Source organism: Babylonia areolata, chromosome 7, assembly GCF_041734735.1.
Source record: "Babylonia areolata isolate BAREFJ2019XMU chromosome 7, ASM4173473v1, whole genome shotgun sequence".
Taxonomy (NCBI): Eukaryota; Metazoa; Mollusca; class Gastropoda; order Neogastropoda; family Buccinidae; genus Babylonia; species Babylonia areolata.
In genome coordinates this window covers 52,035,387-52,052,068 of record NC_134882.1, presented here as the reverse complement: position 1 = coordinate 52,052,068, position 16,682 = coordinate 52,035,387, and the positions used below count along the sequence as shown (strand labels likewise).

The window sequence follows — 16,682 nt, the reverse complement described above, 5'->3', positions numbered from 1 at the left end:
TCAGCCCGCGGAGCTGTGACTGCTTAAGTTCAGATTCTGTTCATCCAGGCAACACCACCCAGGGGAATTGGCGCCGGAGTAGTGATTGCTTCTGCCCATGGGGTTTTTGGGCCATTCAAGAGTGAAGGGGGTGAACTTGGGTGTCTCAGCGTCCAGCACCTCCCGCAGCTTCTTCAGGTAGCTCCCGAGCTTTATGTCGTCCTCGGCCAGGTCTAACAGGTTCTTGGTCTCCCCAGGGTCCTCGCGGACGTTGAAGAGCGCTTCGCTGGAAGAATGGAAGCGGTTGAACTCAGAGAGTGTTTCGTGCTGCCGTTCCTGATCATGATGGTCATGGTGATGATGATGATGATGATGTTGATGGTAATGATTTTTATACCAATACTAATAATGGTGCTGCTGCTGCTTCTACTACTACTACTACTCATATGGTATAATATGACATAACATAATATAATGTGTTTGTGAGTGTGTCTGTGTCTGTGTGTATATACATTCAGTTTTCCCTTCCCCTTCTTTCCCACCTCTGTCTGTCTGTCTGTCTGTTTTTCTCCCTGAGCACTTACTTAGATTTAAATCCGTCCACCGATGTAGCGATTCCATTCAGCAGCATGTCTGGGGGCGCTGGTGTGGCAGACAGCCCCTTGCTGTACCATCGGTTACCTGCCGCAGTATTCAGCAATCAGTGCTACATGATGAATGATGATAATGATGAATGATGTGGTTACTGACGGGCGCAATAGCCGAGGGATTTTAAAGAATTGAACTTTCCATCTCAGGGTCCTGGGCTCGATTCTCGGTAACGGCAGTGAGAGACCAAGCCCCATGTGCTTTACAAACACAGAGTCGTTTGAACAACAGGCTGCCTTCCTGGGTACAAGCGACTGACGGCTACCATTGGGCGCTCATCATTCGTTTCCTGTGTCATTAAGTCAGATTTCAGGCAGGCACGCACACATACACATTCATACAGACATGTAGCATTATACGTGCATGATTTTTTTGTTTGTTTGTTTATTTACCCAATGTAGTCGGGCCATCCTCCGTTTTCTGGGGTGTGCATGCTGGGTATGTTCTTTTTTCCATAACCCACCGAACGCTGACACGGATTACAGTATCTTTAACCCCTTCACTGCTAGTACGTTTTGCTATGGCCTATGCTGAGAAAATTTTCAGAAAAACAAGAAAAACACGCCAATGATTTTAATTTGCTTTTATTTCAAAAAGTACTGAAGATAAGTGCATAAAAGTATATATATCAAATGAAAGGAAAATGAACCAAGATTTTTTTTTTTTTTATACTCACATGTTCAAATAATGAGTCAATCTGACAGAAAAATTCAATAAAATGCATAAATAAAAAAAAATTGGGACTGTCATTCCATCATGTAGGTGCTACAATATCAACCAGGTTATCAACCTGTCTTTCTTGTGACTGTTGTGATCAACCACACACACTATCAAGGCTGAGCAACAGTGTCCAGGTGCATAAGACTCCAACACAGTCCACACAAAGAATGAAAAGGGTGTACTCACCCAGGATCTATCGCCACTAAAAACGCTGTGTGTGGTACTTGCAGAAACAGTCTTCAAGACATAGTGCTGGTTTGCTGGGGCAGTCTGGGCAGTAGAACCCCACATCCTTTCTTTGTCATTTCTTCCAGCAGACTCTGCACCTCCTTTGTGGCCAGGCCTTCTGTGGGGTAGGTGGGATGAAGTGTCATCCACACAAGACAAACAGCGTGGTCATCTTTAGCAGTGTCTTGGTCACCAAAAATCATGGCACTAATTACATCATTCTGAAGTCCAGGAGTGTACTGCTGTTGCCTGCTTTTTTTGTAGAGGATATGTGCATTCAGCATGGCAATTTGTAGAAAATGCACACACAGCTATCTGTACCACTTCAGGGTTTTCCTTGTGACATTGTAGGGCTGCAGCTGTTGGTCATGATGGTCCATGGGACCCATGTTTTTTGTTGTAATCCAGAATTGCTGGAGGCTTGTTTACTGCCCTTTGGTCTTGCTGCTGCTGGTCTTCAGCTGTAGGTTTGTGGCAAGTTGTCAACTCCAGATGGTCCAGGATGAACATCATGATCATCACCATGCTGCATACCTGAAACATATTGCATAAAAGACTAAGTTTGTTGGGTTTTTTTTAAACATATAAAAAGATCATGAAATGATACCATTTTATTTCTGTTTTCAGAAGCTGAAATACAAACACACACACACACCTACCCCACTCCCCCCACCCCAAACCCCCAAAACACACACACACTGAAACTGGTTCATGGTATGCCACACTCCCTTCATTCTCTCTTTCTCATACAAAACAAAATGACAACACACACACACACACACACACACACACACACACACACACACACACACTTCTACAAGTGTTGCATTTACAAAGTAATTTAGGCATACAATTCCGTATATCATTCTCTGATTTCAGTTTTATAAACATCATCTCTTCCCCCCCCCCCCCCCTCCCACCTCTCTCTCTCTCTCTCTCTCTCTCTCTCACTCACACACACACAACAACAACAACAATAACAACAAACCAAAAAGTAATATACACTCGGGAACGAACACACAGAAAGCTGCAGGCGAGCGACACACGCTGTCATCAACAATCAGCCAGCCAGCAAGCCACGCCCCCTTGGGCTGCGATGGTCAGACACAGTACCCACGTGACTGACTGACTCTCACTCACACACACTGATCAGTGACTGACGAAGCCACTTACCACAGCTAACACATTCAAAACACATACAATATAGTCATATTCATTGTTACAACAAACGGAAAGCAAATAATAAACTGACAAACCTCGTAAACACGCACCTGCATCTTGAATCAGCTGAGCTTGTCTGTCTTCAGTTTCGTCAAGCAACTCCACCTTCCGCCCCCCTCCACTGTCAAAATCATCGTCTTCGGCATCAACTTCACACAGTTCTATCTCATTGAGTCCATAATCTTCATCTCTACTGTTTGCATCGCGAAAGAATTCTTTCAATACAAGTGCAAGTGTTGGAGTTTGTATACGTTCAGCCATGGCTTTGCAAACACAACTTGAGCTTCGTACAAACTTGCAAAACTTTCGCCATAAATATGACAATACAATGAACTCAGGAGATAAAGAGCTCTCAGGGGAGCTAATTTAATGGTTAGCAGACTGTATTTTCTGTAATGCGGGACTCGAAACATAGAACGTTGTAACATGACGTACGGCGCACGTCAATACAACATTGGTGAGCGACATTTCATGACGTACGCCGTACGTCAACAGCGCAGTCAAGAGGTTAACGTGCGTTTTTGATCTTCTGCGTGCGTATACACACGAAGGGAGTTCAGGCACAAGCAATTCTGCACATATGTTGGCCTGTGAGATCGGAAAATCCCCACCTTTTTACCCACCAGACGCCGTTACCGAGATTCGAACCCAAGACCTTCAGATTGAAAGTCCAATGCTTTAACCACTCGGCTACTGCGCCAGTTGACATGACCTACACCAGCAATCAACATCCATCAATCAATGCTTCATGACCCACACCAGCAATCAACAACCATCAATCAATGCTACATGATCTGCACCAGCAATCAACAACCATCAATCAAGGCCTAAATGACCAACACCAGCAATCAACAACCATCAATCAATGCTACATGATCTGCACCAGCAATCAACAACCATCAATCAAGGCCTAAATGACCAACACCAGCAATCAACAACCATCAATCAAGGCCTAAATGACCTACACCAGCAATCAACAACCATCAATCAAGGCCTAAATGACCTACACCAGCAATCAACATCCATCAATCAAGGCCTAAATGACCTACACCAGCAATCAACAACCATCAATCAAGGCCTAAATGACCTGCATCAGCAATCAACAACCATCAATCAAGGCCTAAATGACCAACACCAGCAATCAACATCCATCAATCAATGCTACATGATCTGCACCAGCAATCAACAACCATCAATCAATGCTACATAACCTACACCAGCAATCAACAACCATCAATCAATGCTACATGAACTGCACCAGCAATCAACAACCATCAATCAAGGCCTAAATGACCCACACCAGCAATCAACAACCATCAATCAATGCTACATGAAATGCACCACCAATCAACAATCATCAATCAGTGCTAAATGACCTGCACCAGCAATCAACAACCATCAATCAAGGCCTAAATGACCTGCACCAGCAATCAACAACCATCAATCAAGGCCTAAATGACCAACACCAGCAATCAACAACCATCAATCAAGGCCTAAATGACCTACACCAGCAATCAACATCCATCAATCAAGGTCTAAATGACCTACACCAGCAATCAACATCCATCAATCAAGGCCTATATGACCTGCACCACCAATCAACAACCATCAATCAAGGCCTAAATGACCAACACCAGCAATCAACAACCATCAATCAAGGCCTAAATGACCTACACCAGCAATCAACATCCATCAATCAAGGTCTAAATGACCTACACCAGCAATCAACATCCATCAATCAAGGCCTAAATGACCTACACCAGCAATCAACATCCAACAATCAATGCTACATGACCTACACCAGCAATCAACAACCATCAATCAAGGTCTAAATGACCAACACCAGCAATCAACATCCATCAATCAATGCTACATGATCTGCACCAGCAATCAACAACCATCAATCAATGCTACATGACCTACACCAGCAATCAACAACCATCAATCAAGGCCTAAATGACCTGCACCAGCAATCAACAACCATCAATCAAGGCCTAAATGACCAACACCAGCAATCAACATCCATCAATCAATGCTACATGATCTGCACCAGCAATCAACAACCATCAATCAATGCTACATGACCTACACCAGCAATCAACAACCATCAATCAATGCTACATGAACTGCACCAGCAATCAACAACCATCAATGAAGGCCTAAATGACCCACACCAGCAATCAACAACCATCAATCAATGCTACATGAAATGCACCAGCAATCAACAATCATCAATCAAGGCCTAAATGACCTGCACCAGCAATCAACAATCATCAATCAGTGCTAAATGAACTGCACCAGCAATCAACAATCATCAATCAGTGCTAAATTACCTGCACCAGCAATCAGCATTCAACAATCATCAATCAAGCACTAGGTGACCTGCACCAACAATCAACAATCGTCAGTCAAGGGCTACACGAACTGTACCAGCAATCAACACATAAGAATCAGTGATAAAATACTTTTCATATGACTCCTCATTGACAGCTACGGGTGTGGGTAGAGGCTGAGAGAGAGAGAGAGGCAGAGAAAGAGAGAAAAATCTTGGGTGTGGGGAGGCAGAGAGAGAGAGGGGGGGGCCCGGGGGAGGAGAGGAAGGCATACGGACAGATCAGACAGGCATGGAGGCTGCTTTGGTGGAAGAAGCACAGGATGAAACAAGTCACCCACCTCTCTTATACTTGTAATCGTTGATGCGAACAGCAGCGCGGCCTTCATCAATGTTGTAGACCATTACCTCCCGTGCAGACGGCGTTATTCCATTGGTCAGTTTAGAGTACTGATCGATTGAGTCCATCTCGTGAAGGAGGGAAAAGTTACCTGTGGTATACGAAGATATACTTTTGTATCAAAAAAGACGGTCTATAGCCCCACTGGAATGGGGAATACACATGGAGAAATGAACGTCGAGTGGAGTGAGTAAATCACATTGATTGGTCATATCATACGCACAGACAGAGAAAAAAAGAGGGGGGGGGGGGGGGGGCTTGGAGGGGGGGGGGGGGGGGTCATAGATCATCATCATTACAATTTTCATTGCCATTGCCATCACTGTCAGCATCAGCGTCATCAAGTCATCATAACTACAGCATAACGTCATAGCGAATGCCTTGTTGCAGTTATTGTCATCGCGGCTGTCATCCTCGTCCTCACCAGAAATGATACCAAGGACGAGAGGGCAACGATAACAATAACAACAGCAGTGACGCTATCATCATCACCATCATCATCATCGTCGTCAATAACCACAACGACGAGAACAACAATACCGAAATCCATAACATCAAGACTGTAAACAACGTTCGACACTATTACCAACACCACCTATTACCAACACCACCTCGAGGAAGGTGGCAGAATGGTTAAGACGCTCAGCTGCCATTACATCGAGTCCATGAGGGTGTGGGTTCGAATTGCGCTCTCGCCCTTTCTCCCAAGTTTGGCTGTAAAATCAAACTGAACGTCAAGTCTTTCGGATGAGACGATAAACTGAGGTCCTGTGTGCAGCACGCACTTGGCGCACTGAAAAAAACTATGGCAACGAGAATTTTGTCATCTGGCAAAATTATATAAGTAGAAATCCACTCTGATAGGTGCACAAATACATAAGTATGCACTCAAGGCCTGACAAGCGTGTTGGGTTATGCTGCTGTCAGGCATCTGCCGAGCAGATGTGGTGTAGCGTATATGGATTACAGTGATGCCTCTCTGAGAAACTGAAACTGACAACACCACCACGACGATGGTGGAAGATGGCAGCTGTCAGTCAACTCTACTCGGGTCCACAGCCTGTTGTGCACGTGACTCTGTTTGTTGAGCACCAAGAATTTGATCTCTGACCGAGGAGGATATGCTGTGTACGAGGGACGCTCGAAACATGCCGCCATTCGGGCATACTGGTATAAAATGGACCAAGAACCAACCACAAGTGGACAGGTTGGGGGAATGGGGGGTGGGGAGTGGGGGGTATGTGACAGCTTTGCACTGTTTTCCGCCAGGAAGTCAAGAGTTGCTGCTGCAGTGTGTGTGCACTGGTATCATCGTGATACATCAGGAGACCCCGGGTGGCAGTGCGTGGACACTGTCTGCACCACTGCTCAAAATTAATGCTTTTAGATGGGCAGTGGTTGACAAGTCAGTCTGAGGTGAGTGTCTGAAGTCCTGCACTTTTTTTACAATCGGGTTCTCACCTGGGGAAAAACCCATGTGCTTTATTTCGGGACCACACTGAAAACCCCACGTGTCGTCTCCAGTTACAATGTCCCAAACGTGAATGGGTCTTCCCTCTTAAAATGTGTGCTGCAATAAACCTGTACCTTCTTTTGTTCATCATTCCAGTTATGAGGGACTGCAAAGGCACAACGGTTACCAACGCAAAGATGATCATGGAAAATAACATTGATACTTCCCAAACAAACACACACACACACACACACACACGCTTCCTGAAAGTGCCAAGTTTAGAGAATACAAAAAATATAAATATAACAGTAAATGCAGTTTGCATATAATTAGGCTTCATTTTTTTTTTTTTTGTGCCCATCCCATAGGTGCAATATTGTTTTAAACAAGATGACTGGAAAGAACTGAATTTTTCCTATTTTTATGCCTAATTGTGGTGTCAACTGACAAAGTATTTGCAGAGAAAATGTCAATGTTAAAGTTTACCACGGACACACACACACACACACACACACACACAGACAACCGAACACCGGGTTTAAACATAGACTCACTTTGTTTACACAAGTGAGTAAAAAATGAAGCCTAATTATATGCAAACTGCATTTACTGTTATATTTATATTTTTTGTATTCTCTAAACTTGGCACTTTGATCTGATATTCTGACCTAACAACAAGAGCAGTCATTAATATCATTTTTTGTTCAAACAGGAACTTCTTTTGCTAAGCATGGAAGTTTTATTTATTTTGCAAACGTTTTGGTGCAGATAGTAAAAAAAAAGGGAAATTACTGCCAAAGGGCTTAATGCCAAAGGACTTAATTTGCTTTAAACTGATCTTTCTCATCTCAAACATTATATTATGAAATTATACTCAATACATAAAAAGCTTGGATTTTTTTTTTTTTTTTTCTTCAAGTGTATCACAAGTGAGTCTTGAAGGCCTTGCCTCTCTTGTTTTCTTTTCTTTTTTGTCGTCTGGTCACAGTTTTCCTGGACACTGCTCTAACCAAGAAGCTCTGTCCAGTGTTGTTCTTGGCGTTGGATCTTCCACTGGTCTCCAGCTCACGTTACTTTAGACTACACGCCTCCTGGTACAGGCGACGGGCCCACCAACGTTTCTACTGACACTTGGTTCAGAGGGCCACTACTTCAGTCCGTCTTCAAGGGTTTCAACTTTACATGTTTGACAGTGATATTTCAATGATCAAAAAGGAAATAATTCAGTGCTTCAATTTCTTTTTGTTGTTGTTTGTTTTGTTTTCCTTTCCTCCTGAGGACTCCAGGTCAGTCAGATTTCACTCTTGACATTTGTGCTTCAGTAACCTTTATTTTATTTTATTTGTGTGTCTGTGCGTGTGTGAGAGATAATAATTGAAACTTGGTCAACTTCATATTCACATACACTCACATACTCGCACATATATATGATACACACTTGTGGAGAGTGAGAGAGATAGTGTTGGACTGAAATGATGCTTACCTGTGTTTAATGTTGGTTATCTGCGTTTTAGGCTGGTGGGAGTGGGGTTGAAATGATGTGCCCCCGAGTAAACCTGATGTGTTCATATAATAACTGACTGTGTGGCCACACCCATCAGTGTCCTTTGGATACTTTGTTGAAGGAAATAAGAGTTACTTATGTTGTTTTTCCCTCTCAATGTTTTTTTCATTATTTTTTTTTTCTTTTTATACATTCATACAATTACATAATTACGTACATTAAATGTGTTGTAAAAATATATTTCTGTGTGGGCTTGTTGATGTTATGGCGTCTGTAATGGGGTATTGGGGGTGGGGAGGGGGGGGGGGGTGCACGACGGCTTTAGTATGCTTTTGACAAATAGTGTAGATGTGGGGTACATTTTTAGCTAGTTTGTGTTGGGATCTGTTTAGCTGGGTCAGGGCTAAGGTTAGGGGGACAGGTGGGTAGGGTGTCGTGTGTTGTGTTATATGTGATTAACTGGTTCCATATTAGAGCAGTCATGAGGTATTTAGCATGTTTAATCTACGGTGATATTGCTCCATTGGCAAGTGTTTCAGGCAGCTGATGGTGGTCTACATGCAAAAGGGTTCAAGGTATACATGTTTAGACGCATTTGTCAACAGATGGTAATCGTTGTTGTTGGCTTTGAGTGCTCTATTGTTAACGCGTCTGTGGTCTGATGTGTTTCGGGATGTGTTGCTGATTCAATTGATAATTGATAGCATTTTAGTTTAGTTGGGTTTAACACTTGAATCATGCCATGGCGTAAACAGCCTGCGAGGCAAGGTACGTCAGGAACTCCTGTGAGGTCTCCAGAGCAGACCAAAGATTTTTTACTTTGGGTCAGAGATAAGCTGGATAAATCAAAGGTGAGCGAGGAGGAGGTGAAGAGTGAGGTAGCAGCAGAATGGCCAGTTTATGAGAAGTATGCTGCGACTGCAACTAAATTAGGTTTACCTGGAGAGGCCCTCTCCAGGTTCTTAAGGCTTCTAATGAAGGGAGAGAGGCAGGAACTCAGACTCCAGCACAAGGAAGAGGAACAGTTTAGACTCAGGACGAATTAGAACTGAAGTGCCAAGAGAAAGAGAGGGAGGAACGTAGGCTCCAGCGCAATGAAGAGGAAGTGTTTAGACTCCGAGAGAGGGAGGAACTTAGACTCTAGAGCAAGGAAGAAGAAGAGTTTAGTTTCAAAAAGGAGGAATTACAACTGAAGCACCAAGAGAGGGAGGGGGAACTTAGACTCCAGCACAAGGAAGAGGAAGAGCTTAGAAAAGAGGAATTAGAACTGGGACATCTGGAGAAAGAGGAAGTGTTGAGGCTCAAAAAAAGGAGAGATGAGGAAGAGTTAGAGCTGAAGCGTCAAGAGAGGGAGGAGTTTCAGTTTCAGTTTCAGTAGCTCAAGGAGGCGTCACTGCGTTCGGACAAATCCATATACGCTACACCACATCTGCCAAGCAGATGCCTGACCAGCAGCGTAACCCAACGCGCTTAGTCAGGCCTTGAGAAAAAAAAAAAAAGCTTACATAAATAAATACATAAATAATAATTATGATATAAAAAAAAAAGAAGCTTACATAAATAAATAAATAAATAAATAATAATTATGATATTAAAAAAGGTAGTAGTAATGAAAATAATGATAAAATAATAACAATAATAAATAATTAGTTAATTAAATAAGACAACAATGATGATAAATAAGCAAATAGATATAAAACATGAAGACACACATTCACACATACACCCACACATGCATAACAGATATGCCCCAAAAACGCAGTTTCACAGATATGAAAGCACAGTCAAATACATATAAACGTACATGAGCTCCAATACACACACACACACAGACACACACACAGACACACACACACACACACACACACACACCACAAATTACCCTGCACCTCCTCTACCCCCTCCTCCACACACTCATTTCTAGTCTATGTATCGCGGCTTCCACGGCACAGGCACACACACACACACACACACACACACACACACACACACACACACACACACAAACACGCACACGCACACACACACAGATGAACACTTACTTGTACAAGCACACACACACACACGCCCATATCTCCCACCCCCAACCCCACACACATATCTACAAAGATATATATATATATATATATATATATATATATATATATATATATATATATATATATATATATATATATATATATACGTTCCAATATCCTGTTGCTTCCACAGTGTAGGCATGCATACACTCACATACCTCATCCTCTACCTCACCTCCCTGCACCCCCACCTGCCCCTCATACACACACACACACACACATGCACGGAACTCTCCTGACACTTGTGTACACTTCTCTCACGCATGCACAAACGCACTCAAAAACACAGACCCACACATACACCCAAACACACACATACACACACGCACAGAGGCTGCCACTGACTGGCCGCAAGAGGGATGGAAAAAGATCTCTGATGCCAAGAACGTGGCGTCTAGTGTGTTGCTCAGTCTATTGTATTTGGAAAAGCCCACAGAGACTCTGTTTCGTTTTGAAGAAATTTGCGCAATGTTGGTTTGGAAATGATTCCGATATTTGTTTGATTTGCAAAGCATCGTGCTCTACCTTTCATGTTAGGCTTACGGCCGCTCCCTCTCTCTGCTTTTATTTCTTTGAGGCGATCGATGGTGTGATGGCCTTGTACCTGTTCTTTTTGATATTCTTTGACTTTTATGAGGATTTCCGATTTTCCAAGATGTAGGCCGCTCGTTGGTGTTGTGTTACCAGCAAGTCTGTCAGCTCGCTCATTTCCCTTAACTCCTGCATGTCCCGGGCAGTATGACCATGTGAGTTTTTTTTTTATCTGAAAGTTGCGCATTGCCTTATGCCACTCTGGGCTTCCCATTCCGTTTTCAATTTTCTGTATGAGGTTCATTGAATCGGTTAGAATCATGGCATGTTGGTTTCCGGGTGTATGGATGGACGATAGCCACTGGAGGGCATGTGTCACAGCTTCAACTTCCATCGTTAGGCTGGAGGTTGTGACTTTGTAGGCAGCATTCTTTTCCCGAACTGTTTTTCCATTTTGTTTCGCAGTGAATCCTCAACCGGATTGGTCTTTGGTGACTGAGCCATCTGTGTATATGATGCTGTCCTCTTCTTTACTGTTTTCTTCTATGAGTAGCTTCACTTCCGCATCAGTTTTGCCCTCTGGCCATTCCTGACAATGTCTTCCTAGAGTGGGTGAAATGGCTGTGTTGAATAGATGGTTGAGGTTTTCGGGGTTTTTCTCCCATTCTTTTGTTTCTTTCAGGTCTTGTAGTCGGTATACTAGCTGGATTGTGTCTTCTGCTTGCCCCATCCATGATCTTCCTCGTCCTAGACGGCTGCCTTTTGGTTCTTTGACTGTGTCATGCAGTGGGTTTTGAGGGTTTTCTAATGCTTTGAAGTAGGTCTTGACCTGTTCTAACTTGTTTCTGGCCTACACTGAAGGAAGGTCAAGCAGGTATCGCATGGTTTCTGTGGGCGTGTCTTTTGTTGTTCCAAGGATCAGCCTCATAGCTTCATTTTGAACTCTTTCTAATTTTAAGAGGTTGCTTTGAGACGGTGTTGTTAGCCCAAGGGAGGAGGATCAGGTATTCAAGAGGGAAGAGCTTAAACTTCGGGGAAGGGAGGTTGAAGCAAGTGAGAATAGGATTATTCATTTAGATCCTCTGGATGACATGGACGATGTTGATGCTTATCTGTCACACTTTGAGTGGGTGGCTACCCTCTGTCACTGGAGAGAGTCGTTGTGGCCAACCAGGCTTACTGCACAATTGAGAGATAAAAAAAGAAAAAAAAATATATATATATACATTCATACAATTACATGATTACGTATCAAATGCGTTGTAAAAAATCTGTTTCTGTGTGTGCTTGTTGGTGTTGTGGCGTTTGTAGTGGGGCATTGGGGGGGGGGGGGGAGTGAGGGGGGGGGGTGCACATTTGCTTTAGCACGCATTCGACAATGATGATGATGGTGGTGGTGGTGATGATGTTGGTGATGATGATAATGATGGTGAAGATTAACAAAAAGAACACACACAAAAAAGAACAAGAACCAGAGGATGATATATATAAACTTCCCATTCACGTACCCTGGCCCGCACTGTAGAGAGTCTTGTACCAGTCGGTGACGTGGATGAGGCCATCGTATTCCGTGCCCACCAGGTCAGGCTTCAGACCGTTGGGGTAGACAAAGATGGTACGTTGTCGGGTGCCACCCTCCCAGAAGGTGCCCTTGCCACCCCTCAGGGGCCAGTTGTAGCTTCCGTAGCCCAGTGGTCCTCCGTTGTCCGAGAGATAGAGTATCAGGGTGTCGTTTTCAATTCCCTAGACACATGGTGCTCATTGCGTAGTTGATTGTGTGTGTGTGTGTGTATTGTATTGTAAGAAGGAAGAGGAATTATAATTGCGTTGATATCTTTAACTTGTCCGCATAAGTCTTGTTCTTGACTATTTCTTATTGGGTGGAGCTTAGATAAGCCATACTTCATGCCCTTCCCATGCTGTCACAAGAGTAACTGGATATATTTGCCTTGTGCGTGCTGTGTGTGATGTTTCTGTTAGGTGTGGCGTTTGTGATGCACGTGAAGTTGGTGATTATGAGTTTTAGGGAGGTGAGAATGTGCATGTATGAACGCTTTACTGTTGTGCGGGCCGGGCTCTGGTGGAAACAGGATGTTTTCGAAGTGAGTTCCTGCCTTTTCCTCACTTTTCTATCTTCCTAACATTTTGTTTTCTCTTCTTTCGTTTATATTTTCTCTTTTATGTTCGTAGCCTGGGTTAGGTTATTGGCTCGTGTTGTTCACTTTATTGTTAAAGTTTCATTTCTTTTGTTATTTACGCCTCCAAGTGTTTATTTTGTGTCAAATCCTATGGTGCTCAGTGTAGCGATGCGCTCTCCCTGGGGAGAGCAGCCCGAATTTCATGCAGAGAAATCTGTTTGACAAAAAAGTGATACAATACAGTACAATATGTACTCTGAATATCAGGACAGGACATTGGAGAAGATTGTCCTGTGCATCCATGACTGTATTATACTGAACGACGTGTTTCAAGTGCAGGCAGCGTTTAATGAAATCAAAAACAAAAGAAAACGAAAACAAAGTAACCTTCTCTTTCAAAGTGGCTGTGATGTTGCCGATCCCTTCATCCATGGCGGCCACCATAGCGCAGTGGGTTCTTCGTAAATCCGATTGCACATGGCTGCAGTGGTTGTCTTCGTACCTGGGAAGATCAAGGTAATTATATTGATTTATCAAGATACACCCAAAACAAAGTCCATATTCCAGTCCTAGAATTGGCCTGTTTATTTTGCATATTAATCCATCAAGAAATTCATTTCTTTCTTCCATCTCTCTTTCATCTCTATTTTATCATGTGTTTTGCCTTTATTGTATGATGCTGTGTAGTGTAGATCTCAAAGAATTCTTTTTTTCTCTCTCTCTTCAGTCGAAAATAAGATCATATACTAAGTTCGAGTTGGTTTTGTTTCCATTTCATCTGATGAAGGCAGTTTTGGCGAAAATTTGCACTTGTATTTCTTTTGTGAGTTAAACCTGGCCTTCTAAAACGATCCTTTATCGTCTAACCCGTAACCCCTTTGAGGTCTGTGAAGGGCAGCCACCTCACTGACCACACACACACACACACACACACACACACACACACACACACACACACACAATGCATACACACATCTAAACATATATTTAAACTTACATACGTACATAGTAGCCCCCTCCGCACATATGTATACACTTGCACATTGGTAGTAGTAGTAGTACTAGTAGCAGCAGCGAAAGTAGTAGTACTAGTAGTGGTAGTATGAGTTGAAAACAAGCATGCATGCACACACACCACAGACACAAACACACACACACATACAATGCATACACACATCTAAACATATATTCAAACTTAAATACGTTCACAGTAGCCCCCTCCGCACATATGCATACACATACACATTGGTAGTAGTAGTACTAGTAGTAGCAGCAGTGTAAGTAGTAGTAGTATGAGTTAAAAACACGCACACACACACACACACACACACACACACACACACACACACACACACACACACACACACACACACACACACACACACACACACAGAGAGAGTTCACAGTGCTTTATATGATACGTTTTTGACACACAGTGAACACTTCAGAGTAGACGCAAAAATAACTCCCAAATAATTGTAACTAGCTTCAACTGGGATTTGTTTGCCTGCATAATGCCATTTTTCACATTTTTTTCAAGAAACCACCATTTAAAAAAACAACACTACTTTGGATTTGTCCATATTCAGTGTTAGACCCCACTTGGCACAGTAATGTTGAAGACATGTAATTTTCTTTTGCAAGTCGGCAACAGAATCAGAAACTAAAGGAATATCGTCTGCATACACCAACAAAAACACGCCAATGTGATCACTTAAGTCAATACTGTGTGCACTATATGAGTCAAGTTGGAGTTCCAATTCAGAAAGAAAAAACGAAGAACAACAAAGGACTCAAAATACACCCCTGCTTTACGTCAGACAAAAGAAATATATATATATCCCCCTCTATCATTAAAGATTCACTTCAAATTTCAAAGTCTAGCTGTAGTGCTCAAACTTGTCATATTGATAGGATCATCAAATTAGGAATTTACATTAACGAATGCCTAAAGATCATATCTGTATAACTGCAATGTTCCTTCCAATAATTTTGCAAAAAACATTCTTGTTTGTTTTGTGCGTGCTTGAATATGAAATCACTTAGAATGTCACATGGTTGCTATTGTCTACCCTTTGTTCATATGGGTCTAATGGCCTGTAAAAACTGAATTTTGTTGTTGTTGTTGTTGTATTTTTGTGTTTTGTTGTGTTGTTTGCACAGACACACACACACACACACACACACACACACACACACACACACACACACACACCAGGCAGGGGCTTCGTTAGGTTGGCGGGCGTTTTGGTATGCGAGGTAAATGAAGAATGGCTTGTTGCCCGTGTGATCTTTGATGATTTTCTGCACGCGTTGGGTGTGCAGGACAGTGGAGTAGGTTCCATTCAGCTCCCATGCCACTCGGTGGTTGTCTCGGAAATCGTAAGAACCTGATCTGGCTGGAATTGCAAAACAATCTTTTTATATTATTTTATTTTTTTCGTACAACATAAGTTGGTAGCTTCTCTGGAAAGCGATAGAAAAATGACAAACTGGAACAGCAGAAAAAAAATGATAGAATTAGCACATACGCTTTCGTTTTCTTTCTGGGCAACATTTACAAAACCTAGGGCAAAGCCTAACCAGCAGAATGTTTTAAAAGCTTTTACGGATCAGTCTGTACGCTCTGACACCTCCTTGAAATTGAAACCGAAACTGAGACCAGCAAAAACGTAAGACACACAAATACAAAACATTTCTTTTTCAACAACTTACAGGTGTGGTTGAAGTAGCCCTGGGCACCGCCGCCGTACAAGCCGTAGAAGGTATCGAACCCTCGGAACATGGGCGTCAGGTTCCAGTGACAGAAGCCCAGGTGCCACTTGCCCACCATGTGAGTCCTGTATCCAGCCTCCTTCATGGACTGGGGTAGCAGCTTCTGCTTCTCATCCAACCAGCGAAGGTAGGTACCTTTGATCTTGCCCACAGATAAACCCAGTCTGTAGGGGTACCTGAACCACAACCAACAATGATACTGATGAGAAGAAGGAAGGAGGAAGAGGAAGAAAAGTCGCCGTGGCAGAGTCGCTTTGGGGATGGATTTATGATCCAATGTTCACCAGTGACCAAGAGATCCAGGCCCCGTTTGGGCATGGTGTCGTGTTGTATTGTATCATATTACTCTTTTGTCACAACATATTTCTCTGTGTAAAAATTAGGATACTCTCTCCAGGAAAAACACGTTGCTACAGTGAGAGCACCACCCTTTTTGTATTTTTCGTCTGCCTGCAAGTGTATTTGTTTTCTATCAAAGTGGATTTTTCTGCACGATTTTGCAAGTCTTCTACAGCCGTGAGTTCTTTTACGTACGCTACGTGCAATGCTGCTCACGGGACCTCGGTTTATCATCTCATCCGAATAACTAGCGTCCTGACTACCACACAAGGTCTAGCAGATGGGAAGAAAATACTGGCGAGTGTGTGCAGAGATTATACCTCTTCCCAAGTAGAC

General features: G+C 43.0%; 1 protein-coding gene across 1 annotated transcript in view; it reads right to left on the bottom strand.

The window, feature by feature from the left end:
* Window positions 1-16,682, bottom strand: part of LOC143283873 (arylsulfatase J-like) — a 35,771-nt gene continuing 19,089 nt past the window's right edge. The window contains exons 3-9 of the mRNA XM_076590253.1: window positions 15,948-16,183; window positions 15,448-15,631; window positions 13,620-13,734; window positions 12,603-12,837; window positions 5,470-5,619; window positions 564-660; window positions 1-265 (exon numbers count right to left, since the gene is read on the bottom strand). Of these exons, the coding sequence (XP_076446368.1) occupies window positions 1-265; window positions 564-660; window positions 5,470-5,619; window positions 12,603-12,837; window positions 13,620-13,734; window positions 15,448-15,631; window positions 15,948-16,183 (1,282 nt within the window). The remainder of the gene's footprint in view (window positions 266-563; window positions 661-5,469; window positions 5,620-12,602; window positions 12,838-13,619; window positions 13,735-15,447; window positions 15,632-15,947; window positions 16,184-16,682) is intronic.